The sequence below is a fragment of the Bombina bombina genome, chromosome 1, assembly GCF_027579735.1.
Source record: "Bombina bombina isolate aBomBom1 chromosome 1, aBomBom1.pri, whole genome shotgun sequence".
NCBI lineage: Eukaryota > Metazoa > Chordata > Amphibia > Anura > Bombinatoridae > Bombina > Bombina bombina.
This window is the reverse complement of record NC_069499.1, coordinates 1,118,395,110-1,118,422,222: the sequence shown is the minus strand read 5'-3', so window position 1 is coordinate 1,118,422,222 and position 27,113 is coordinate 1,118,395,110. Positions and strand designations below refer to the sequence as shown.

General features: G+C 43.2%; 1 protein-coding gene across 1 annotated transcript in view; it reads right to left on the bottom strand.

Annotated features, from left to right (window-relative positions):
• CDK12 (cyclin dependent kinase 12) overlaps positions 1-27,113 on the bottom strand; it is a 470,679-nt gene that overhangs the window by 217,198 nt on the left and 226,368 nt on the right. Inside the window, exons 10-11 of the mRNA XM_053697993.1 lie at positions 21,373-21,489; positions 20,855-20,986 (exon numbers count right to left, since the gene is read on the bottom strand). Of these exons, the coding sequence (XP_053553968.1) occupies positions 20,855-20,986; positions 21,373-21,489 (249 nt within the window). The remainder of the gene's footprint in view (positions 1-20,854; positions 20,987-21,372; positions 21,490-27,113) is intronic.

Genomic DNA, 27,113 nt, shown 5'->3' with positions numbered 1-27,113 from the left:
AGTACCCTCTAACTCATCATAATCCTCCATAGCATGCACTTAGAAAGCAAACTATTGAATAATAAGATAAAACTGCAACTTTATGCCCCCAATGGCTGGGGCACTCACCACCTCCTATGACCCAGGCCAAACAGAGAAACCGCTTCATCTCCGGTAAACCGCACGGTCAGGAAAGAGGAAATCAGTGTGACCACACCCGGTCACGTGGTGTGCAATGCAGGACAGCCCCTGCTATAGGAAAAAAAAAAGCGCCAAGCCTTTCAGGCTGCGCAGCTTCCAAAAACAAAAGTAAAACCTGTACGTTCCAACATCTGCCTGAGCCTTATCTCACACATGTCACAGCATAATCATAATAAAATGAATGTGATTAATCGCCCCTGTTCAATAATCCCCCTCCGGAGATATTAACCCTCGATTCCATACAGATAAAAGGAGCAACATTGACCCTGTCTTCTTGCATTATCATATGTGTATAAAAAAAATGAAACAATCTTACCGGAATCTATGCCGTGGAACAGAAACACAGCCTCTCAAGTTTGACAGTCTTGTAGCAACACTCCTGACATGGACTTGAGTGATGAAAGCAGGCAGTAAAACTCGTCAACACCGATTGCTTAGGAGCTGTTAATACAAGTCTGGATGGATTTGCAGAAAGACTCTCCCTGCATCTCCAGATAACATAAGGCAATGCTCTCACTGTAAAGCTGACAAGACTACTTAAAACTCCAGTCCCATTTCGAAGGGTAGATAGCATCCATAAGGAACTACTCCGTAACTTCTGACACTTCTCTGCCAACCTCCTGTGACGAAAGGCAAAGAATGACTGGGATATGAGGGAAGTAGGGGGAGTATTTAAGCCTTTGCCTGGAGTGTTTTTGCCTCCTCCTGGTGGCCAGGTTCAGTATTTCCCAACAGTAAGGAATGATGCCATGGCTCTCCTCATTAAGAAGAAAATAAATCATACTTACCTGATAAAATAATTTATGTCATGGTGGTGAGAGTCCATGATCCATTATTTCTAGGAGCAACCTTTCCTGTCCACTAGGAGGAGGCAAAGATCCACAAGAGCTCTATAAAATCACTCCCACCTTACCAGAAACTAGTCTTGCCTATAGCCAAGAAAAAAAAAAGAAAAGAAAGGAGTAGAATGCTGGGATTTAAGAATATCAATTCTGATATCGGAGTATAATCCACGCACAATTGGTGCAACATGCAAAGCTGAAGAGATCTCATATGAAAACAAGCAAAGGGGATCGCGTCCGATGCTGCAGTCATGAGACCTAAAACTTCCATGCACATAGCCACTGAAGGAAATGAGAGAGACTGAAGGTTTAGACAAGCTAAAACTAACTTCATTCGTCTCTTGTCTGTCAGAGAAAGAGTCATGAACACTGAATCTTTCTGGAAACCTAAAAAGGTGACCCTTGTCTTTGGAATCAAGAAACTATTTGTAAATTGATCCTCCAACCATGTCTTTGAAGAAACCACACTAGTCGTTTCGTGTGAGATTCGACTAAATGAAAAGATTGAGCTAGTACCAAGATATCGTCCAAATAAAGAAACACTGCAATACCCTGCTCTCTGGTTACAGATAGAAGGGCAACGAGAACCTTTGAGAAGATCCTCGGAACTGTCGCTAGGCCAAACGGAAGAGTATTGTTGTTTAGAAAAGAGAATCTCAGAAAACAATAGTGGTCTGGATAAATCGGAATATGAAGATAAGTGTCCTGTAAGTCTATTGTGGACATAAAATGACCTTGCTGAATAAAAGGCAGAATAGTCTTTAAAGTCACCATCATGAAAGTTGGGACTCTTACAGAACAATTTAAACATTTCAGATCCAGAATTGGTCTGAACGAACCTTCCTTCTTTGGGACAATGAATAGATTTGAATAAAAACCCAAACCCCGTTCCTGCAGAGGAACTGGAACAATCACCCCTGAAAGCTCCAGGTCTGAAACGCATTTCCAAAAAGCCTAAGCCTTTACAGGGTTTGTTGGAACATGAGAAAGAAAGAATCTTCCCATGGGAGGTCTTATTCGGAAACCTATTTGTTACCCCTGAGAAACAATATTCTGAATCCACTAGTTTTGAATAGAGACTGTCCAAATGTGTTAAAATAATTTCAATCTGCCTCCCACAGGTTGAACTGGTTTGAGGGCCGCACCTTCATGCAGTCTTAGGGGCTGGATTAGGTTTTGTGAAAGGCTTGGATTTATTCTAATTCGGAGATGGTCTCCAATTAGAGCCAGAGGCCTTAGGGGAAGGAGAGTTGTTTTGTTCTCTATTCTGACGAAAGGAACGAAAACGATTGGGAGCTTTAAATTTACCCTTAGATTTCTTATCTGGGGCAGAAAAACTCCCTTTCCCCCGTTGATAGTTGAGATAATAGAATCCAATTGAGAACCAAATAAATTATTACCTTGAAAAGATAATGATAGTTATCTAGATTTAGACACCATATCAGCATTCCAAGATTATAGCCATAAAGCTCTTCTAGTAAGAATAGCTAAAGACAGATTTAATATCTATCTTAATGACATTAAATATAGCATCACAAATAAAATGATTAGCATGTTGAAGTAAAAGAACAATGCTACACAATTCAGGATCTATTAACTGTTGAGCTAAACTGTCCAACCAAAAAGTTGAAGTAGCGGTAACATCAGCCATAGAAATGACAGGTCTAAGAATATAGCCAGTATGTAAATATGCTTTTCTAAGATAAGATTCAATCTTCCTATCTAAAGGAGCCTTAAAAAAAAAAAGTACCATCTTCCATACGAATAGTAGTAAATTTGGCCAAAGTAGAAATATAGCCCCATCAACCTTAGGAACTTTTTCCCAAAACTCTAAAGTAGCCACAGGTAAAGGATATAACATTTTAAACCTAGAAGAAGGGTTAAAAAAGCACTAAGTTTAGACCATTCCTTAGTAATCATATGAGAGATAGCATCTGGAAAAGGAAAAACTTCAGGAATAACCTAAGAAGTTTTAAAAACAGAATTTAAATGTTTGCTATTATTGTTAACAAGAGGACTAGATTCATCAATACTCAAAGTAAACAATACTTTATTTTATAAAGAACGAATATACTCAATCTTAAAAAGAAAGGTTGATTTATCAATTTCAGACTCTGAAGTAGGATCCTCTGAGCCAGAGAAATCCTCATCAGCAGAAAAGAAAATTTATGCTTACCTGATAAATGTATTTCTTTCTTGACACGGTGAGTCCACGGATCATAATTACTGTTGGGAATATCACTCCTGACAAGCAGGAGGCGGCAAAGAGCACCACAGCAAAGCTGTTAAATATCACTCCCCTACCCACAATCCCCAGTCATTCGACCAAAGGGAAAGGAAGTAACATAAGGTGCAGAGGTGCCTGAGGTTTATAGAGAAATAAACTGTCTGAAAAAATACAGGGCGGGCCGTGGACTCACTGTGTCAAGAAAGAAAGAAATTTATCAGGTAAGCATAAATTTTCTTTTCTTTCTAATGACACAAGTCCACGGCTCTTCATAATTACTGTTGGGAACCAATACCCAAGCCAGAGGACACAGATGATAAGGGAGGGACAAGACAGTTAACCTAAACAGAAGGCCCCACTGATTGAAGAACCTTTCTCCCAAAGTATCAAATTTGTAAAATTTAGAAAAAGTGTGTAAAGATGACCAAGTGGCAGCCTTGCAAATCTGTTCCACAGAAACTCAATTTTTGAAGGCCCAAGAAACAGCCCTTGTGGAATGAGCCGTGATTTTCTCAAGAGGCTGCTGTCCAGCAGTCTCATATGCCAAGCGAATAACACTCTTTACCCACAAAGAAAAAGTAGCCGTAGCTTTCTGACCCTTACGCTTCCCAGAAAAAACAACAAATAAAGAGGAAAACTGGCAAAAATCCTTAGTCGCTTGTAATTAATATTTCAATGCACGAACCACATCCAGGTTGTGCAAACAACGCTCCTTATGAGAAGGATTAGGACACAAAGAAGGAACAACAATTTTTTTGATTAATATTCCTATCCAAAACCACTTTGGGAAGGAAACCTAAGGCAGTACGCAGTACCACCTTATGAGAATAAAAAATAAGGAAAGGAGATACACACTGCAGCGCTGAAAGCTCCGAAACTCTTCGAGCCCAAGAAATAGCAACCAAAAACAAAACCTTCCAGGATAGTAACTTAATATCCAAAGAATGTATAGGCTCAAACGGAGCCTGTTGAAGAACTCTTGGAACCCAATTAAGACTCCAAGGAGGAGTAACAAACATAGGCTGGATTCTAACCAGGGCCTGACAAAATGATTGAACATCTGGCACATCCGCCAGACGCTTGTGTAACAAAATCAATAAAGCGGAAATTTGACCCTTAAAAGGTACTAGCAGATGAACCCTTCTCCAGACGCTCCTGGAGAAAAGACAAAATCCTAGGAATTCTAAAACTACTCCAAGAGAACCCTCTGGATTCCCACCAATACAGATATTTACGCCATATCTTCTAGTAAATCTTTTTAGTCACAGGTTTACAAGCCTGAATCATAGTTTAAACGATGCAGAAAACCCACGCTTAGATAATATCAGCTTTAGAGAAACGAGTTTTGGATGAAGGAAGGGCCCCTGAAGAAGGTCCTCCCTTAATGGAAGTCTCCAAGGTGGAAGAGATGACATCTTCACCAGAACCGCATACCAAATTCTGCAGGGCCACGCCGGAGCAATAAGAATCACTGACGCCCTCTCCTGTCTGATTCGAGCAATGACCCATGGAAGGATAGCGAACAGAGGAAAAACATATGCTAGACTGAAATTCCAAGGAACTGCCAGAGCATCTATCAGCACAGCCCGAAGATCCCTTGACCTCGACCCGTACCTCGGAAGCTTGGCATTCTGACGAGATGCCATGAGATCTACTGTAGCTCCGGGTGCCTCCACTTAAGAACCAAGCTGGAAAACACCTCCAGGTGAAGCTCCCAATCCCCCGGATGAAATGTCTGTCTGTTCAGAAAATCCGCTTCCCAATTGTCCACCCCTGGAATATGGATCGCAGACAGACAGCAGTTGTGAGCCTCCGTCCACTGAATAATCTTGGCAACCTCTGTCATGCCCAAGGAACTCCGAGCTCCTCCCTGATGATTGATGTAAGCCACAGGGGTTATGTTGTCTGACTGAAACCTGATAAACTGGGCTGAAGCGGAGGCCAAGCCAGAAACGCATTGAAGATTGCCCTCAGTTCTAGCATATTTATGGGAAGAACCGACTCCTCCCGAGTCCATAGACCCTGAGCCTTCAACGAGCCCCAGACAGCTCCCCATCCCAGCAGGCTGGCATCCGAGGCCACGATCACCCAGGAAGGTCTACAAAAGCAAGTTCCCTGGGAGAGATGATCCTGAGACAACCACCACAGAAGAGAGAGTCCCTTGACACCTGATCCAAAACTATTCGCGGAGACAGATTCACATAATCCCAATTCCATTGACTAACTGCAGAGGCCTGAGATGGAACCAAGCAAACGGAATGATGTCCATAGCCGACCCCATCAGCCCAATGACCTCCATACACTGAGCCACTGATGGCTGAAGAGAGGACTGAAGGGCAAGATAAGAATTGAAGATCTTTGTTTTTCTGGCCTCTGTCAGAAAAATCTTCATTGATAGAGAATCTATGATTGTTCCCAGGAACACCACCCTTGTAGATGGAATCAAGGAACTTTTTCCCAAATTCACCATTCATCCGTGAGAACGCAGAAAAGACATCTCCGTGTGGGAGTTTGCTTGTTGAAAAGATGGCGCCTGAACCAGAATATCATCCAGATACGGCGCCACAGCAACACCCCTCAAAATACTTATTCAGCTTATTAGCCTTCTTAGGAGTCACTACGAAAGTCATGTCAGAGTCATCCAAGGTAGCCAACACGTCCTTAAGCAACAAACAGAGGGGCTCAAGCTTAAACCTGAAGATACAACTTAAGCATCAGAAGAATTACACTGTCAGAGTCTGAGATTTCACCCTCAGACGCTATAGAAGAAACTTCTTCCTCAGACTTATGGGAAGAAACATTTGACATAGCCACAACTGAACCAGAAACCTTACCTACTGAATCCTTATACTTCCTCTTACGCCTCCCTTGCAGCAAAGGGAAAGCCGACAAAGCATCAGAAACCGCCAAATATATGTAGGTAGCCATGCCTTGCAAAGTAACCCCAACCGGAGTGCGAGAGGAAACGCAGGGCACTGCATGTAAAGATGACAAGGTTTGGGGCGCCTGAGGAGAAAGCTTCGGCAAAGCCTGAACAGGGGACCCCGGAACAGCATTCGCCTTAGACAATGATGGCTCAGATTCAAAAAGTCTATCCTTGTAATGCAATGTTCTCTTAACATTAGCATCAAAACACAATGAGCAAGTAACATCCTGCAGGGCATCTTGGTCCATCTTTACTCAAAAATAAACAAGAAGTAAAACCTTAAATAAACTTTTTGTCCCTTTAAACGTTTATTGCAAAAAAACGCTACTGTCCCTTTAAAATTTAAAGTAACACTTTAAAATTTATGCAGAGCAATTATTAAAAACAAATAACTTAAGCAACCTCTACACCTCAGCAAGCCCTGCTGAGGTGCCTACCTGTCCCCTGCTGGCAAACCGGAGCAACTACAAGAACGATCTAGACTCAATCCCTCCAGACAGCAAAACAGACGCTCACACAGAGCACAGCGCACTAAAAACCCTTTCCGGCACTCCGGAAATACAGAGAGAAAAACGTGCAATTCCTTGCCGCCTCCGACACGCCCCGCCCATCGTGGGCGTACCGTACTAAACCTCCCGGCCGCCGAGAGAAGAAATACTCATCTAAAGTGCCACAAAAAAACGGAACACACCACTGAGCCCCTATGTTAAAATAAACCTAACGTCCCAGTGCCCTGCACAGCGGCCCTACAAAATCCTGTTCACCAAACAGGAAAAGAGTAGACACGTCCCATATAAACAGTATTAACTGTTTAAGTGCCAACCATTTTTTAGCATAAAAAAAATAAACGTAGCACTTACCATAAAATGAATCTGCCCGGCAGCAGGACAGCACACAAGGTTTGAGAGGCACCCTCCTCACATGGACCTGTGGACAATAAAGAAATACTGTATAAACCTACACAGGCTTTCAAAATAGGTGTCAGGGTGCCAGGAATCAGACAGACGAGAAGTGCAAAAATAATCACACCTTTATTAAGAACAATACAATAATAAAAAGTCCATAAGCTGGTAGTCAGACGAGCCGGAATCAGGAACCAAAGCGAATAGTCAGACAAGCCAGAATCAGGAACAAGGAAAACAGCAGAGTCAGGAACAAGCCAGGGATCAGGAACCAGGAAGGACGTCAGGCAGCCAGGTAATACACAGGAACTCTCACAAACAGGTCTGAGACAATGCAAAGGCAAAGCATGCTGAACAAAGGCCCTTTAAATAATAAGTGATGACATCACAATTCTGACACTGCATCCTGTCTCGCATGGATGATGCACACCAGTCTGGCCAAAAAAGGAAGTGCAGGAAATGAGCAGCATCCCCCACAATGCACCATAGCACATGAAAAACAAAACAGGGAAAAAACCCTGACAGTACCCTCCCCTCAGCGACCCCTCCCCGCGAGAGGACAAAAGGCTTATTGGGGAAACGGGCATGGAAGGCACGGAGGAAGGCAGGAGCATGAATATCAGAGGAGGGAACCCAAGAACGCTCCTCTGGACCGTAGCCCCTCCAGTGAACCAAATACTGTACACGGCCCCTGGTCATACGAGAGACAATAATGCTGCTAACCTCATACTCCTCATGGTTGTCAACAAAGATAGGACGGGGACGAACACAGTTTACAAACCAATGGTTTCAAGAGGGAGACATGAAAAACATTGGAGATGCGCATTGCAGGAGGAAGGTCAAGAGCGTAGGCCACAGGATTGATCCGTAGGAGTATTCGAAAAGGACCAACATAACGGGGAGACAGTTTATTGGAAGGCACACAAAGGATCAAGTAACGGGAGGACCGCCAAACTCTCTCACCAACCTGGTAGGAAGGCGCGGGCAGACGCCTACGATCAGCCTGGAACTTTTGGCACTACATAGATGAAGAAGGCAATCCTGAATCTGCACCCACGTAGAACGGAGTTGCCGGAGATGCTCCTCCAAAGCCGGAATACCCTGAGACATGAATGAATCGGGCAACAAGGATGGTTGAAACCCAGAATTCGCCATGAACGGAGATAACTTGGAGGAAGCATTAATAGCACTATTACGAGCAAACTCTGCCCAAGGTAACAGTTCAGACCTATTATTGTGGTGATCTGAGACATGGCAACAGAGGAACTGTTCCAGAGCTTGATTAGACCGTTCCACAGCCCCATTGGATTGAGCGTGAAGGAAGAAGGAGAAGGAAAGATGGATCCCCATTTGAGCACAAAAGGAACGCCAAAATCTGGAGACAAACTGGCTACCCCGGTCCGACACTATCTCCTTGGGTAACACATGCAAACGGAAGACCTCCCGGGCAAACATTGAAGCAATCTCCTGAGCGTAGGCAACTTCATCAAGGGAATGCAATGTGACATTTTAAAAAAACAGTCAACCACCATAAGGATAACAGTATTGCCATTGGAAACAGGGAGCTCAACAATGAAGTCCATGGAAAGATGTGTCCAAGGACGCTCACCATTAGCAATAGGTTGAAAAAGACCCACAGGAAGTTGTTGAGGAGTCTTATTCTGTGCACAAACTGAGCAGGAGGCAACATACGCAGTAACATCAGATCGAAGACCTGGCCACCAGAATTGTCGAGTGACAGACCAAATCATTTGGTTCTTGCCTGGGTGACCTGCGGCTTTAGGATAGTGGTAAGTGTGCAAAAGTTTAGTTTGAAGATTCTCAGGAACAAAACACTTACCACTAGGTTTCTCAGGAGGTGCATTCGTTTTTGCAGCCAGGATCTCCTCCCCCAAGGGAGAAGTTAAATTAGTACATATCGTAGCTAAAATATGGTCAGGAGCAGTGTTCCCTCTAAGGACAGTTTTGTGTGCAGCCCAGCAGTGAAACAGGCCTTAGAGGGAACACTGGTCAGGAGGTATAACTGGAGTAGGTACAGACTCCTCCTTGGACAGAGGCGAAAATTGTCGAGAGGGGGCATCAGCCCTAACATTCTTACTACCAGGCAGGTAGGAGACCACATAATTAAACCGAGACAAAAATAGCGCCCATCTGGCCTGTCAGGGCGACAAATGTTTTGCCTCAGATAAGTTAAATTCTTGTGGTCACTAAGAATGAGCACTGGCACGCTAGTACCCTCAAGAAGATGCCTCCATTCCTTGATTGCCAAAATTATGGCCAGTAATTCCCCGTAGCCAATTTTATAATTGCACTCCCCTGGAGACAATTTCTTAGAGAAGAAACCACACGGATGCAAGGAACCGTCAGGCGTAGGACATTGAGACAAGAGGGCACCTACTCCAGTCTCAGACGCATCGACCTCAAGAACGAAAGGCAGGACAGAGTTAGGATGAGCCAGAACTGGAGCGGCAGCAAAGGCAGTCTTAAGACTATCAAAGGCCTTAATGGCAGTAGGTGACCAATGGAGTGGATCATTCTCTTTACGGGTCATGTCTGTGATAGGTTTGACCAAGGAAAAAAAAGGTTTTAATAAACTTTCTATAGTAATTGGCGAACCCCAAAAAACATTGAATAGACCGAAGACCAACTGGGCGAGGCCACTGCAGAACTTCAGATAACTTGTCAGGATCCATGGAGAACCCTGCAACGGAGATAACATAACCTAGGAAGGTTACTTGAGTCTGATGGAACTCACATTTCTCAAGTTTACAAAACAGGCCGTTCTCACGTAGTCTCTGAAGAACCCGTGTAACATCAGAACGATGAGCCTCAAGTGTGGGTGAGCGTATGAGGATGTCGTCTAAATACACCACAACACACTGTTGCAACATATTTCGTAGCACATCATTGATAAATTCCTGGAAAACAGCAGGAGCATTACATAGGTCAAAGGGCATTACAAGATACTCATAATGCCCGCTCCTTGTGTTAAACGCTGTTTTCCATTCGTAGCCCTCCTTGATCCTAACGAGTTGGTATGCTCCTCTCAAATCAAGTTAAGTAAAGACCGTAGCTCCCTTGAGGCGGTCAAAGAGTTCCGTAATGAGCGAAATAGGGTAAGCATTCTTAATGGTAAGACGATTAAGACCCCTATTATCGATGCATGGTCTTAACTCACCGCCCTTTTTCTTCACAAAGAAGAAGCCAGCCCATGCAGGAGAGCAGGATTTGCGGATGATCCCCGTGACAGAGCATCGGCAACATACTCCTCCATAGCACAATTCTCTGCAACAGACAGAGGGTAAACCCGGCCCCGAGGAGGAATGGTTCCGGGTTGCAGGTCTATGGCACAATCTTAAGACCGGTAAGGCGGCAACGTACCGGCATGCACCTTGTCAAAAACGTCTAGGAACTCTCGGTACTCCTCTGACAATTGAGATACCGAAGAAGTGCACAAGACTAACTGGTTTCCGAAGACTAGTGGAAATACATTGCCGGGACCACGACAAAATTTCGGACCTGCGCCAGTCGAGACTGGGATTGTGCTTTTGGAGCCAGGGATAACCCAGAACAACCGGAAAATGCGGAGAGTTTATCACCTGGAACTGGAGGGTTTCAAAATGGAGAGCCCCAACATCCATGGACAACTGAGCAGTTTCGTGAGTAACGAGTGCGGGCTGAAGGGGCCTGCCATCAATGGCCTCAATAGCAAGCGGAACGGACCGAGGCAAAACAGGAATGGAGTGCTTTGATACAAAAGCACTGTCAATGAAATAGCCCGCAGCACCGGAGTCAACAAGAGCCTGGGTGACTATGGATCCACCCAGAAGAGGACAACCGTGACCAAAGGTTTATCCTTAAGTGGTTCCGGGGGCGAGGATAAACCACCCAAGGTCTGCTCCTGACAGGACCTTCGGTGTGAGCGTTTCCCGGCCGTGTAGGACAAGACTTCAAAAGGTGGCCCTGTAACCCACAATAGAGGCAGAGCCCCTCCCTCCTCCTAAAGGCCCTCTCCGCCGCGGAGAGACGCGTGATTTCCAACTGCATCGGCTCAGCAGTACCCGGTGACTCGGAACCAGGAGGCATGGGAGGAGAGGGAGGCATGGGTGGGAACGAACACGTAGGAGACAACGGAACAGGAGGCTTCCGCAAGCGCTCCTTGAAAGAGGGCCTCTCTCTGAGTCTGATGTCAATTAGGATCAAAAAAGACACAAATGCCTCGAGATCCTCTGGTAAATCTCTGGCAGCAACTTCGTCTTTAATTGCATCAGAGAGCCCATGAAAGAAGGCGGCAACAAGGGCTTCATTGTTCCAACCAACCTCTGCGGCAAGCGTACGGAACTCAATAGCATACTGAGCAACAGATCTTGTACCTTGCTGAATGGACATGAGTCGTTTAGCAGCAGCGGAGGAGCGAGCCGGAACATCAAATACCCTTCGAAATTCACAAATTCAGGGTAATTTGAAATCACAGGTTTATTAGTCTCCCACAAGGGATTAGCCCAGGCAAGAGCTGTGTCAGAGAGTAACGAGATGAGAAATCCCACCTTAGCTCTGTCAGAGGGAAACGCCTGAGGTAACATCTCAAAGTAAATGCCCACCTGGTTCAAAAACCCTCTGCACTGAATAGGATCGCCTCCATATCGCTGAGGTAGAGGTGCAGAACCGGACATGCTCCTGGTAGGACTAGGTGCAGTAGCGGAAACAGGAGCAGCCATAACTTGTGGGACACTTTGGTCCAAATGTGCAGTGCGAGTCAGCAGGGTTTGCAGGACTAGTGCAAATTGATCCAAGCATTGATCCTGTTCATCCATCCTGGAAATGATGGCAGGTAAAGGTGGATTATTAGCACCATCAGTATTCATGGCCTTTGCGTAATGTCAGGGTGCCAGGAATCAGACAGACTAGAAGTGCAAAAATAATCACACCTTTATTAAGAACAAAAAAATAATAAAAAGTCCACAAGTCAAATAACAAGCCAGGAGTCAAAACTAGAGCTGGTAGTCAGACGAGCCGAGTCAGGAGCCAAAGCGAATAGTCAGGAACAAGCCAGGGATCAGGAACCAGGAAGGACGTCAGACAGCCAGGTAATACACAGGAACTCACAAACAGGTCTGAGACAACGCAAAGGCAAAGCATACTGAACAGAGGCCCTTTAAATAAGAAGTGATGACATCACAATTCTGAGACTACATCCTGTCTCACACAGATAATGCACACCAGTTTGGCCATAAAAGGAAGTGCAGGAAATGAACAGCATCCCCCACAATGCACCATAGTCAGCAAGAGAGGTGAGTAAAATGGCTGCAAGCAGCACATGGCAAACAAAACAAGGGAAAAAACCCTGACAATAGGGCAGCAACAAACTGTTTGAGAGGCACAGTGGGGATTATACCCCACAAGTTCCCAATCATTAAAAGCCACCACTGCTCTACAGAAGAGACTGACATGGACTACGGCTAAACCCCAGAAAAACATAATTTATGCTTACCTGATAAATTCCTTTCTTCTGTTGTGTGATCAGTCCACGGGTCATCATTACTTCGGGGATATAACTCCTCCCCAACAGGAAATGCAAGAGGATTCACCCAGCAGAGCTGCATATAGCTCCTCCCCTCTACGTCAGTCCCAGTCATTCGACCAAGAATCAACGAGAAAGGAGTAACCAAGGGTGAAGTGGTGACTGGAGTATAATTTAAAAGATATTTACCTGCCTTAAAACAGGGCGGGCCGTGGACTGATCACACAACAGAAGAAAGGAATTTATCAGGTAAGCATAAATTATGTTTTCTTCTGTTATGTGTGATCAGTCCACGGGTCATCATTACTTCTGGGATACCAATACCAAAGCAAAAGTACACGGATGACGGGAGGGATAGGCAGGCTCATTATACAGAAGGAACCACTGCCTGAAGAACCTTTCTCCCAAAAATAGCCTCCGAAGAAGCAAAAGTGTCAAATTTGTAAAATTTGGAAAAAGTATGAAGCGAAGACCAAGTTGCAGCCTTGCAAATCTGTTCAACAGAGGCCTCATTCTTAAAGGCCCAAGTGGAAGCCACAGCTCTAGTGGAGTGAGCTGTAATTCTTTCAGGAGGCTGCTGTCCAGCAGTCTCATAGGCTAAACGTATTATGCTACGAAGCCAAAAAGAGAGAGAGGTAGCAGAAGCTTTTTGACCTCTCCTCTGTCCAGAGTAAACGACAAACAAGGAAGAAGTTTGGCGAAAATCTTTAGTTGCCTGCAAGTAGAACTTGAGGGCACGAACTACATCCAGATTGTGTAAAAGACGTTCCTTCTTTGAAGAAGGATTTGGACACAAGGATGGGACAACAATCTCTTGATTGATGTTCCTGTTAGTGACTACCTTAGGTAAGAACCCAGGTTTAGTACGCAGAACTACCTTGTCTGAGTGAAAAATCAGATAAGGGGAATCACAATGTAAGGCTGATAACTCAGAGACTCTTCGAGCCGAGGAAATAGCCATCAAAAACAGAACTTTCCAAGATAACATTTTTATATCAATGGAATGAAGGGGTTCAAACGGAACACCCTGTAAGACGTTAAGAACTAAGTTTAAACTCCATGGTGGAGCAACAGCTTTAAACACAGGCTTGATCCTAGCTAAAGCCTGACAAAAGGACTGGACGTCTGGATTTTCTGACAGACGTCTGTGTAACAAGATGGACAGAGCTGAAATCTGTCCCTTTAATGAACTAGCTGATAAACCCTTTTCTAAACCTTCTTGTAGAAAAGACAATATCCTAGCGATCCTAACCTTACTCCAGGAGTAACCTTTGGATTCGCACCAGTATAGGTATTTCCGCCATATTTTATGGTAAATCCTTCTGGTAACAGGCTTCCTAGCCTGAATCAGGGTATCAATAACCGACTCAGAAAAACCACGTTTTGATAAAATCAAGCGTTCAATTTCCAAGCAGTCAGCTTCAGAGAAGTTAGATTTTGATGTTTGAATGGACCCTGTATCAGAAGGTCCTGTCTTAGAGGTAGAGACCAAGGCGGACAGGATGACATGTCCACTAGATCTGCATACCAAGTCCTGCGTGGCCAAGCAGGTGCTATTAGAATTACTGATGCTCTCTCCTGTTTGATTTTGGCAATCAATCGAGGAAGCAGCGGGAAGGGTGGAAACACATAAGCCATCCTGAAGTTCCAAGGTGCTGTCAAAGCATCTATCAGAACTGCTCCCGGATCCCTGGATCTGGACCCGTAGCGAGGAAGTTTGGCGTTCTGGCGAGACGCCATGAGATCTATCTCTGGTTTGCCCCAACGTCGAAGTATTTGGGCAAAGACCTCCGGATGAAGTTCCCACTCCCCCGGATGAAGAGTCTGGCGACTCAAGAAATCCGCCTCCCAGTTCTCCACTCCCGGGATGTGGATTGCTGACAGGTGGCAAGAGTGAGACTCTGCCCAGCGAATTATCTTTGATACTTCCATCCTTGCTAGGGAGCTTCTTGTCCCTCCCTGATGGTTGATGTAAGCTACAGTCGTGATGTTGTCCGACTGAAACCTGATGAACCCCCGAGTTATTAACTGGGGCCAAGCCAGAAGGGCATTGAGAACTGCTCTCAATTCCAGAATGTTTATTGGAAGGAGACTCTCCTCCTGATTCCATAGTCCCTGAGCCTTCAGAGAATTCCAGACAGCGCCCCAACCTAGTAGGCTGGCGTCTGTTGTTACAATTGTCCAGTCTGGCCTGCTGAATGGCATCCCCCTGGACAGGTGTGGCCGATGAAGCCACCATAGAAGAGAATTTCTGGTCTCTTGATTCAGATTCAGAGCAGGGGACAAATCTGAGTAATCCCCATTCCACTGACTTAGCATGCATAATTGCAGCGGTCTGAGGTGTAGGCGTGCAAAAGGTACTATGTCCATTGCCGCTACCATTAAGCCGATCACCTCCATGCATTGAGCTACTGACGGGTGTTGAATGGAATGAAGGACGCGGCATGCATTTTGAAGTTTTGTTAACCTGTCTTCTGTCAGGTAAATCTTCATTTCTACAGAATCTATAAGAGTCCCCAAGAATGGAACTCTTGTGAGAGGAAAGAGAGAACTCTTCTTTTCGTTCACTTTCCATCCATGCGACCTTAGAAATGCCAGAACTAACTCTGTATGAGACTTGGCAGTTTGAAAGCTTGAAGCTTGTATTAGAATGTCGTCTAGGTACGGAGCTACCGAAATCCCTCGCGGTCTTAGTACCGCTAGAAGGGCACCCAGAACCTTTGTGAAGATTCTTGGAGCCGTAGCCAATCCGAATGGAAGAGCTACAAACTGGTAGTGCCTGTCTAAGAAGGCAAACCTTAGATACCGGTGATGATCTTTGTGGATCGGTATGTGAAGGTAAGCATCCTTTAAATCCACTGTGGTCATGTACTGACCCTCTTGGATCATGGGTAAGATTGTCCGAATAGTTTCCATTTTGAACGATGGAACTCTTAGGAATTTGTTTAGAGTCTTTAAATCTAAGATTGGCCTGAAAGTTCCCTCTTTTTTGGGAACCACAAACAGGTTTGAGTAGAACCCTTGTCCTTGTTCCGACCACGGAACCGGATGGATCACTCCCATTGTTAACAGATCTTGTACGCAGCGTAGAAACGCTTCTTTCTTTATCTGGTTTGTTGACAACCTTGACAGATGGAATCTCCCTCTTGGGGGAGATAATTTGAAGTCTAGAAGGTATCCCTGAGATATGATCTCTAGTGCCCAGGGATCCTGAACATCTCTTGCCCAGGCCTGGGCGAAGAGGGAGAGTCTGCCCCCTACTAGATCCGGTCCCGGATCGGGGGCTCTCGGTTCATGCTGTCTTTGGGGCAGCAGCAGGTTTCCTGGCCTGCTTGCTTTTGTTCCAGGACTGGTTAGGCTTCCAGCCTTGCCTGTAACGAGCAACAGCTCCTTCCTGTTTTGGTGCAGTGGAGGTTGATGCTGCTCCTGTTTTGAAATTCCGAAAGGGACGAAAATTAGACTGTCTAGCCTTAGCTTTGGCCTTGTCTTGAGGTAGGGCGTGGCCCTTACCTCCCGTAATGTCAGCGATAATTTCTTTCAAACCGGGCCCGAATAAGGACTGCCCCTTGAAAGGTATATTAAGTAATTTGGACTTAGAAGTAACATCAGCTGACCAGGATTTTAGCCACAGTGCCCTGCGTGCCTGTATGGCGAATCCTGAGTTCTTAGCCGTAAGTTTGGTTAAATGTACTACGGCCTCCGAAATGAAAGAATTAGCTAGTTTAAGGACTCTAAGCCTGTCCGTAATGTCGTCTAGCGTAGAGGAACTAAGGTTCTCTTCAAGCGACTCAATCCAAAATGCTGCCGCAGCCGTAATCGGCGCGATACATGCAAGGGGTTGTAATATAAAACCTTGTTGAACAAACATTTTCTTAAGGTAACCCTCTAATTTTTTATCCATTGGATCTGAGAAAGCACAGCTATCCTCCACCGGGATAGTGGTACGCTTAGCTAAAGTAGAAACTGCTCCCTCCACCTTGGGGACCGTTTGCCATAAGTCCCGAGTGGTGGCGTCTATTGGAAACATCTTTCTAAATATTGGAGGGGGTGAGAACGGCACACCGGGTCTATCCCACTCCTTAGTAACAATTTCAGTTAGTCTCTTAGGTATAGGAAAAACGTCAGTACTCGCCGGTACCGCAAAGTATTTATCCAACCTACACAGTTTCTCTGGTATTGCAACAGTGTTACAATCGTTGAGAGCTGCTAAGACCTCCCCTAGTAGTACACGGAGGTTCTCCAATTTAAATTTAAAATTTGAAATATCTGAGTCCAATCTGTTTGGATCAGAACCGTCACCCACAGAATGAAGCTCTCCGTCCTCATGCTCTGCGAGCTGTGACGCAGTATCAGACATGGCCCTAGCATTGTCAGCGCACTCTGTTCTCACCCCAGAGTGATCACGCTTGCCTCTTAGTTCAGGTAATTTAGACAAAACTTCAGTCATAACAGTAGCCATATCTTGTAATGTTATCTGTAATGGCCGCCCAGATGTACTAGGCGCCAAAATATCACGCACCTCCCGGGCGGGAGATGCAGGTACTGTCGCGTGAGGCGAGTTAGTCGGCATAACTCTCCCCTCGCTGTTTGGTGAAATTTGTTCACATTGTACAGATTGACTTTTATTTAAAGTAGCATCAATACAGTTAGTACATAAATTTCTATTGGGCTCCACCTTGGCATTGGAACAAATGACACAGATATCTTCCTCTGAGTCAGACATGTTTAACACACTAGCAAAAAAACTTACAACTTGGTTATAATCTTTTTTAGCAAAAAAACGCACTGTGCCTCAAAGAGGTACTAACGATTAAAATGACAGTTGAAATAATGAACTGAAAAACAGTTATTGCATCAAACTTTAAAACAACACAACTTTTAGCAAAGGTTTGTTCCCATTATTAAAAAACAACACTAATTAAATTTGTACATAAGAAAACAAAACAACGTTTTTTATACACAGTCACTATAAGAATTCTCACAGCTCTGCTGAGAGAATTTACCTCCCTTCAAAGAAGTTTGAAGACCCCTGAGATCTGTCAGAGATGAACCGGATCATGCAGGAAATATAAAAGTAGCTGACTGGAATTTTTTGATGCGTAGCAAAGAGCGCCAAAAACGGCCCCTCCCTCTCCCACACAGCAGTGAAGAGAAACGAAACTGTCACAATTAAAGCAAAAAAACTGCCAAGTGGAAAATAATGCCCAAATATTTATTCACACAGTACCTCAGCAATGTAAACGATTCTACATTCCAGCAAAAACGTTTAACATGAGAATAGTTATTAAAAGGATTAGTGACCTTTAACACAGTAGTTCCGGTGAAATACCATCCCCAGAATACTGAAGTGTATACATACATGTCATTTTAACGGTATGGCAGGCTTTTCTCATCAATTCCATTCAGAAAATAAAAACTGCCACATACCTCAATGCAGATTCATCTGCCCGCTGTCCCCTGATCTGAAGCCTTTACCTCCCTCAGATGGTCGAGAACAGCAATATGATCTTAACGACTCCGGTTAAAATCATAGTAAAAAATCTCTGTCAGATTCTTCCTCAAACTCTGCCAGAGAAGTAATAACACGCTCCGGTGCTATTTTAAAATAACAAACTTTTGATTGAAGTCATAAAAACTAAGTATAATCACCATAGTCCTCTCACACATCCTATCTAGTCGTTGGGTGCAAGAGAATGACTGGGACTGACGTAGAGGGGAGGAGCTATATGCAGCTCTGCTGGGTGAATCCTCTTGCATTTCCTGTTGGGGAGGAGTTATATCCCCGAAGTAATGATGACCCGTGGACTGATCACACATAACAGAAGAAAAGATCAGAGCAAACCTGCTCTGCTTTAAAATAAACTCTTAATTGAATAAATTCTTTCAGACACCTACACTTTACCACCTCCATGCAACTGTTACAGGCAAAAAGAATGACTGGGGATTGTGGGTAGGGGAGTGATATTCCCAACAGTAATTATGATGATCCGTGGACCAAGTATAGTTGAAGGCGGAATAGCAGTCATAGCCCTCTCTATGGCTGCAGCAATATAATCTTTAATATCTACAGGAATATCATGTACATTAGACTGTGAAGGTTTAACAGTAGATGTATTTGTACTTATAGAAACATTATCAGCATGTGAAAGTTTTTCATAACAAGTGCCACATATTTGAGCTGAAGAAGAAAGATCAACTAATTTACAACAACACACTTAGCTTTGGTAGAATTGTGTTCAGGCAGCTTAGTTCCTACAGTAACATCAGAGGCAGGATCAGTCTGAGACATTTTGAAAAATGTAACAAAAAAGAAAAAATAATATTTAAACAAAATATCCAATTCCCTCAAATAGTTTCAGGAATGTGAAAAAAAAAGCTTATGATAATTTTTGGCGGCAAAGATAAATGACCCGACTAGCAACATAATAGGCGCGACATTGCGGCAAAAAAAAAAAAAAAAACTTGCGACAAGAAAGTTGCAAGAAATCAGGTGATTCGCATCATTGCAAGCCTAAGCCTGAAATTTTTTGATAAAAACAGACTTCAAGTACGATTAACTGGAACCCCAGGTGAGCATAAAACTCCCATGAACTTAATTCCCATGCTGAAACTGTTTAGACTGCAAAGGGAAATACACAGACCTGACTCATGGCAAATTTATACAATATACATTTAAAACTGTATAAGATAAAATGCCAAACATAGCTGAGAGTGTCTTAAAAAATTATATATACTTACCAGAAGATACCCATCCACATATAGCAGACAGCCAAACCAGTACTGAAACATATCAGCAGAGGTAATGGTAGAGGAGTATAATCTCGATCTGCAAAGGGAGGCAGAGATGAATCTCTGCGACCAATTACAGAGAGCCTTAGAATAGATTTCCTATAGGTGAAAACATGGCATCGTTAGGCAATACTCCCTTCACATCCCTCAGATAAACCCTGTACTTTGAGAGGAACTGGGCTTTAATATGCTAAGAAGCGCCTATCACAGAAGAAAAATCAAGCATACCTTGCTTCACCACCTCCACAAGGAGGCAATGTTTGTAAACCAAAGGTATGAGTGAGGTAGGAGGTGTATTTATAGGAATTTTGAGGTTTGGGAAACTTTGCCGCCTCCTGGTAGGAATGTATATCCCATACGTCATTAGATCATGGACTGATTAAAAAAATAAAACGATCTTACCGGAATCTATGCCGTGGAACAGAAACACGGTCCTTCAAGTTTGACAGACTGCAGCATCGCTTCTAACATGGACTTGAGTGATGAAAAGCAGGCAGTGAAACTCGTCAGCACTGATTGCTTAGGAGCTGCTTATATGAGTCTGGATGGGTTTGCAGAAAGACTGATTGCATCTCCAGAATTACATTCATCAATGCTCTCACTGAGAGGCTGACAAGACTACTTAGAACTCCAGTCCCATTTCGAAGGATAGATACCCTCCATAAGGAACTACTCCGTATCTTCTGACACTTCTCTGCCAACCTCCTGTGACGAACGTCAAAGAACGACTGGGGGATGAGGGAAGTGGGTGAAGTATTTAAGCCTTTGGCTGGGGTGTCTTTACCTCCTCCTGGTGGCGAGGTTCAGTATTTCCCACAAGGAATGCAGCTGTGGACTCTCCCTGTTTCAAGAAGGAAATTAGGACTTACCTAGTTTCCTGTGACCTTTAGCATCTCACATAAACTCCAGATCTGACAGAATCTTCATCCTGATAGTGACCTGTGACACAAGGAAAATCAGTGTAACTAACACTGTTCCCCTAAAAGGGAGGATAGCATAAGTATACTGGAAGGAGGCATGGGGACTTCCCTGCAACATCCAGAGCTAACATTCACCAAAACTCTACTAAGAGAAGTATATGGTTACATGCAACTCCCTTGTCCTCCTCTTGCAGGAAACAATCCATCGAGGACAATAAAATCAGATTTTCAGCAGAGCACCTATCTCTGCCAACCTTCATAATACGAGGTAAATAACTACTGAGAGGGTAGGGGAAATAGGAGGGATATGTAAAGCTTTGTTAGGTGTGTGTCTCCTCCTGGAGGCCAGGTGAAGTATTTCTCATAGGTTATGAATTAATTTGTGGACAGTATATTTACACACAGATGTGTTCTAAGAAATACAGCTTCTGTTTACCGTACCCATTATGTCCTTACATACAGTATGATATGCACAATTTCCATCACAGTTCTCTACATGACCTGCCCAATCTATTTAGTACACATATTGCTTGTGTAAAAGGCTTACTCTGGTGGGGCCATCTTGCTGATGTCAACGTCCTTCAGAAAATCACTCAGAAGCGCCTGCTCCGCAGTGCAGCGTTTACTGGGATCCAGAGTAAGCATGTGGTCCAACAAATCAAGAGCAGGAGTAGGTATGCTGACAAGAAAACAGAGAAAAGTGAAATAGGGAGGATAAGCAGGCTCTAAACAAATACTTTTCATGGCTAAAATTAGCTATGCACAGTAAACTGTTTTCACAGAATTTCTCTCTTCATTAAAGTCAGATTTAGTCATGACTGCATTGCTCAACTATTTTTTAATGAAGTTAAAAGTAAACATTAACTTGGAAAAAAGTATTAATTGGCTCTAATTCCACAAGCAACCCTAATGTCTCCTATGGACATACAGTGATCAACTAATGAAAGAAAACAACTCAGGTTCTTAAATAAATTGATATATTTGGTGGTGTACTTAAAAAAACAAAACAAAACAAAAAAGACAAAATATGTAAAAGTTTAAATCCTCATATTAAAACAGACTTACAAGGCAAAGTCTTCCCTTAACCTTCGCCTGCACTGCTTCTTCAGTTTCAAGGTATTAAAATAAGGAAGCTTGATAACATCAGGCCAGACAGCAGGACAGGGACTACCACATAGACGGCTAGAAAAAAAACCCAATTAGAAATGTTAAATATTTCACTCAAAATCCACGGTCGATAATATTTTTTATTAGTATACTTTATTTACAGAGGACATTCATTTGGCCAATTAAAAAAAGAACACATAAGAATTTAAAAAACATAAATTATGCTTACCAGATAAATTCCTTTCCTTCTGTACATGGAGAGTCCATAGCTGCATTCCTTACTTGTGGGAAATAATGAACCCGGCCACCAGGAGGAGGCAAAGACACCCAAACCAAAGGCTTAAATACCTCCCCCACTTCCCTCATCCCCCAGTCTTGTTGAGGGAACAAGGAACAGTAGGAGAAATATCAGGGTGAAAAAGGTGCCAGAAGAACACATTAAAAATTGTGGGCCACCCATCAGAGAACACAGGCAGGAGCTGTGGACTCTCCGTGTACAGAAGGAAAGGAAATGATCTGGTAAGCATAATTTATGTTTTCCTTCTAAATACAGGGAGAGTCCACAGCTGCATTGCTTACTTGTGGGAAATTATACCTAAGCTCTAGAGGACACTAAATGCTAACGGGAGGGCAAAAGAGAGGCGGCCCCCATCTGAAGGCACTACAGCCTGCAAAACCCGTTCTCCCGAAGGCTGCTTCAACAGCAGCAAAAAACTTGTTAGAAGAATGTAAGGAGGACCAAGTAGTCGCCCTAGCAATCTGATCCACAGGCCTCATCTTAGAGACCCAATTGGACAGCACTGCTCCCATAGAATGAGCCATAATCCTCTGTAAAGGCTTGTGTGCCGCTGTCTCATGTCAAGTGGATGACACTCCTCAACTAAAGATAAGAAATAGACAACATCTGTCTATCCCTATGCAGCCTGAAGATAGGATTCCAAGGCACAACTCCATACTCCGTAGTAAACTTTCCTTTAAGAAGAAGGAGAAGGGCATGAGATTTGATATGACACAACCTTAGGAGAAAAACCTAATTAGGTTCATAAAACATCCATATTATCGAGGAACACCCAACAAGGATGGTCGCATGGCAAGGCCGCAATCTCAGACACTTCTGTATGCAGAAGTCCTGATCAGACGGAAAGGATCTCTAAGATAAAAACTTAACGTTCACCTCATGCATAGGTAAAAAAGTAGTATCATGTAAAAACTTAAAAAAGAAGATCTAAGCTCCAAGGGGGAGCATCAGGTCAACACACCGGTCTGATCGCAGTTAGAGCCTTAACAAAAAAACAACAGGAACAATCTTGTCTAACAAGGAACTAGCTAAGAGGCCCTTCTCCAGACCATCCTGGAGGAAGGAAAGAGTTCTGGCAAACTTGAATAGTGTGCCAGGACGAACTACGCTCTTTACAGCAGAAGGGGTCCTCCCCACTATGAGAGATGACGAGGGACCTGCTTACAAGCTTGAAGGAGAGGACCATAACCTCTAAAAAAAACAAAAAAAAAAAAACTCTTGGCTAGGACCAAGCGACATCTTGCAGTCTGCCTCAGAGAAAGGATTTGAATAAGCAAAGGGGCCTTGTTCAACAGATCCCTGCGACAAGGTAACCTTCCTGGAAGCGAAGACTATATCCACGCTAAACTGCGACCCTAACGTCGCGGCCGCAACGGAGCAATCAGAATCCCCGACGCCTGTTCCTGATAGGATAAAGCCACTACTCGAGGCAAGAGTGATATGGTAGAAGAAGAAGAATTGTATTGAATCTACAAGGCACCACACTAAAGCTAATATTAGCTCTGCCTGAGGATCCCTGAACCATGACACATCTTTGGATAACTTGGTATAGAGATGGGGGTCTGGCCTTAACGGAAGTGTCCAAGGTTGGCAACTGGCCATCCGAACGAGATCCGCATACCAAAACCTGTGTGGCCATGCTGGAGCCACCAGCAGTACAAACGAACGCTCCATTAGGATTTTGGAAATCACTTTTGGAAGAAGAACTAGAGGCGGAAAGATATAAGCAGGTTGATAATTCCAAGGAAGTGACAACGCGTCCACCGCTTCCGCCTGAGGATCCCTGTATCTGGACAGATACCTGGGAAGTTTCTTATTTAGATGAGAGGCCATCAGATCTATTTCTGGAAGTCCCCAGATTTGAACAATCTGAAGAAATACCTCTGGGTGGAGACCATTCGCCCGGATGTAACGTCTGGCGACTGAGATAATCCGCTTCCCAATTGTCTATACCTGGGATGTGAATTGCAGAAATTAGACAGGAGCTGGATTCCGCCCATACAAGTATCCAAGATACTTCTTTCATAGCCTGAGGACTGTGAGTCCCCCCCTTGATGATTGACATATGCCACGGTTATGACATTGTCTGTCTGAAAACAAACTATTCTCTCTTCAGAAGAGGCCAGAACTGAAGAGCTCTGAAAATCGCACAGAGTTCCAAAATGTTGATTGGTAATCTCGCCTCCTGAGATTCCCAAACCCCCTGCGCTGTCAGAGATCCCCATACAGCTCCCCAACCTTAAAGACTCGCATCTGTTGAGATCACAGTCCAGGTTGGACGAACAAAAGAGGCCCCTTGAACTAAATGATGGTGATCCAACCACCAAGTCAGAGAAGATCGAACATTGGGATTAAAGGATATTAATTGTGATATCTTTGTATAATCCCTGCACCATTGGTTCAGCATACAAAGCTGGAGAGGTCTCGTGTGAAAACGAGCAAAAGGGATCGCGTCCGATGCAGCAGTCATGAGACCTAAAATTTCCATGCACAAAGCTACCGAAGGGAATGATTGAGAATGAAGATTTCGACAAGCTGAAACCAATTTCAGGCGTCTCTTTTCTGTTAGAGACAAAGTCATAGACACTGAATCTATTTGGAAACCCAAAAAGGTTACCCTTGTCTGAGGAATCAAGGAACGCTTTGGTAAATTGATCCTCCAACCATGTCTTTGAAGAAACAACACAACTCACATTCGTGGAAGAAAGAACTAAATTGCGATATAGAGGCTGAAACATGGCTTCAGGCTTTCAGATTAACTAAAAAGTCCTCTGTCTCGGCGGTAATACAGGAAATACATATAAAACTCATGTGCAGGTGGTATCTAACTGTCTCGCTTGCATAGGATTTAACCCACTCTCAATAGCACCTGTTGGAGAGGTTGTGGTGAGGAGGGATCTCTTCTTCACACTTGGTGGGCATGTCCCCGGCTGCAGGATTATTGGCGTGACACATTGGCAGAGATGTCAGAAATACTGGGAGCACAGATACATCACAATCCAAGCACATTATTACTTCTCTCACTGCCCAAAATGACAGGTATAGGCAAACACCCATTGCTTCTAATTATGCTTACAGCGGCTAAAAAACTCATCCCGAAATTCTGGAAAACCCAAACGATCCACTCCACTGATGACTGGAAAGCAGCAGTCACTGATCTTCTCTCTCTGGAGAGATATCATTATCTAAAAACACACAAATTAGAGGTTCATGAGATGATGTTGGCGCTGTGGCGCAAACAAATATAGTTTGGATACTATAATAGTATTTAGTATTCTTTACTGTATTAGCGCGATGGAGCATCTGTTTTTTTTGGGGGGTTTTTCTTCTCTCTTTCTTCTTTTTCTCTCTCCCTTTTCTTTTGCGCCTTCTTATTAACCAATGAGACCTGTATTTTTGTATGCGTCTCAGTCGAATATGTATACCTTAAATATGTCTAACATTAAATATCAAAAATTGTTGAACACTACGAGAAAGCTTGTTAAAACCTGTAACTTTAACTTCAGGCCTATACTTTCTCCTTCAATTGTGGTTTCTGATGGAATAGACAACTTTGGTGGTTTGGTTTAAACTTTATTGCTTTGTGATCTTATGGACGTTAACAGCATATGTATAACCAATTACTATGTTCATTATTTTTTCTGGCATATGTACCTATGTTGTCATTCTGATTATCTCAATAAAAAATTCCAAAAAAATAAATAAAAACATTCCAACGGGAGAGGTGTCCCTCTATCCAGCCTCGTATCCTTACTCATACAGGTCATACCTTAATCTTACCTAATTTACATAAAGGAGGCATATCCTCTCCTCATAAACAAACCTTATATTGTCCCCCCCCCCCCTTTTTCAGTTCCCTGCTACACAGGATCCTGTATTTAGTTCATCTTTATACATATACAACCTTGGTTTACTTCCCCCTAGTCTAAAAAAAAGAGAAAACTATCTATTTTGGCAACATTGAGAAACTCAATCTCATACCACCAAGCTCAAGAAGCAACATAAAAACAAAAACAAACGAGAGGAAAAAAAAAAAAAAAAAAAAAAGGAACTCTATTCTCCTCCCTCGCTTCTACCTCTCAGTCTCCCCAGGACTGTGGAAAACTGCCAGATATTAAGGCTATACTAAAGTAATCCGATTTTTTAAAGGGATATATTAGTTTTTGGACCCTCTCTGGGAGTGTCAATAATATCTCTAGCCACTTCTGAAAAAAAGCTACTCTCTTCTCCTGTGTTATATTTATATTAAATTGTTCCATATTCATCTGTACCAATATTTTATTATTAAACTCTTTCATCATTGGGCTAAATTTAGATTTCCAGGATCTCAATACAACGTTTCGCCCAATTAATATGGACATGTTGATTAATTCTACATTTACTCTATCTTTAGCGTTCCTTGGATTTGGATATAGAGGGCATGTCCAGAAGCAATGACACAAATCAGCTTTTGCAAAGTTACATCTGGAACAGCCTGGCTTATCCTGCTTAGACCAAATCGCTATAGCTGCTGGTGTCATATATGCCTTGTGAAGAATTCTTAGATGGGATCTTTTCCAACTGATAGAGTTAATGGCTTTATCTACTCTTTTAATACTTTGTGTAACTTCTGCTGCTGACATCTCTCTAAATTCTTTACTCCAAGCAATACTTATTTTCTCTAAGTTGTCCTGTCCTGTTTTCTGCATCATTAAATTATACCATATTGATATTGTGTTCAGGCCAGCTTGATACATCTTTATGCTAGAATTTACTACACCCAGAGACCAGTCATTCCCATATTTTTCTCGTAAATTAAAAATAGATGCCTAATCTGTAAATATGCATAGAAATCTTTGGTGGATAGAGCAAATTCCTGTGTTAATACGTTAAAAGATTTGTCTGTAGTTCTGTGTCTTTAAGAAATGGGAGCAGAAGGGCTTGACTTATGTCCCTCAACTTAAAGACGTTTTGCTCCATTCCAGGTATAAAATCTGGATTCCCTCGGATAGTAAGATATTGAGATATCCGATTGATATCTAGGTCTTTATTATATTTAATCCAGGCCACCACCACATTGTATATTGTTTTTAGTTTAACCACCTCTTTGGGTATATTCTTAAGATCTAAGTGGAGTAAACCTTAGAACGAAAATAGATATATCAGGTTACGTTCTAGTTGTGTATAGGAAACAATCTTTTTCTGTCAGCCAGTCACAAGCAATCTTAACCATGAATACCCTATTATACAATTTAAGATTAGGAAAACCGAGTCCTACATTTTCTTTTTTCTGCATTAATCTTTTCAGGGCCATACGTGCTTTCCCTCCTTTCCAGAGAAATTTAACACAATTTGAATAGAATTGTTTAAGATCTAACTCTTTTATAAATATCGGTAAATTTTGTCACAGAAATAATATTTT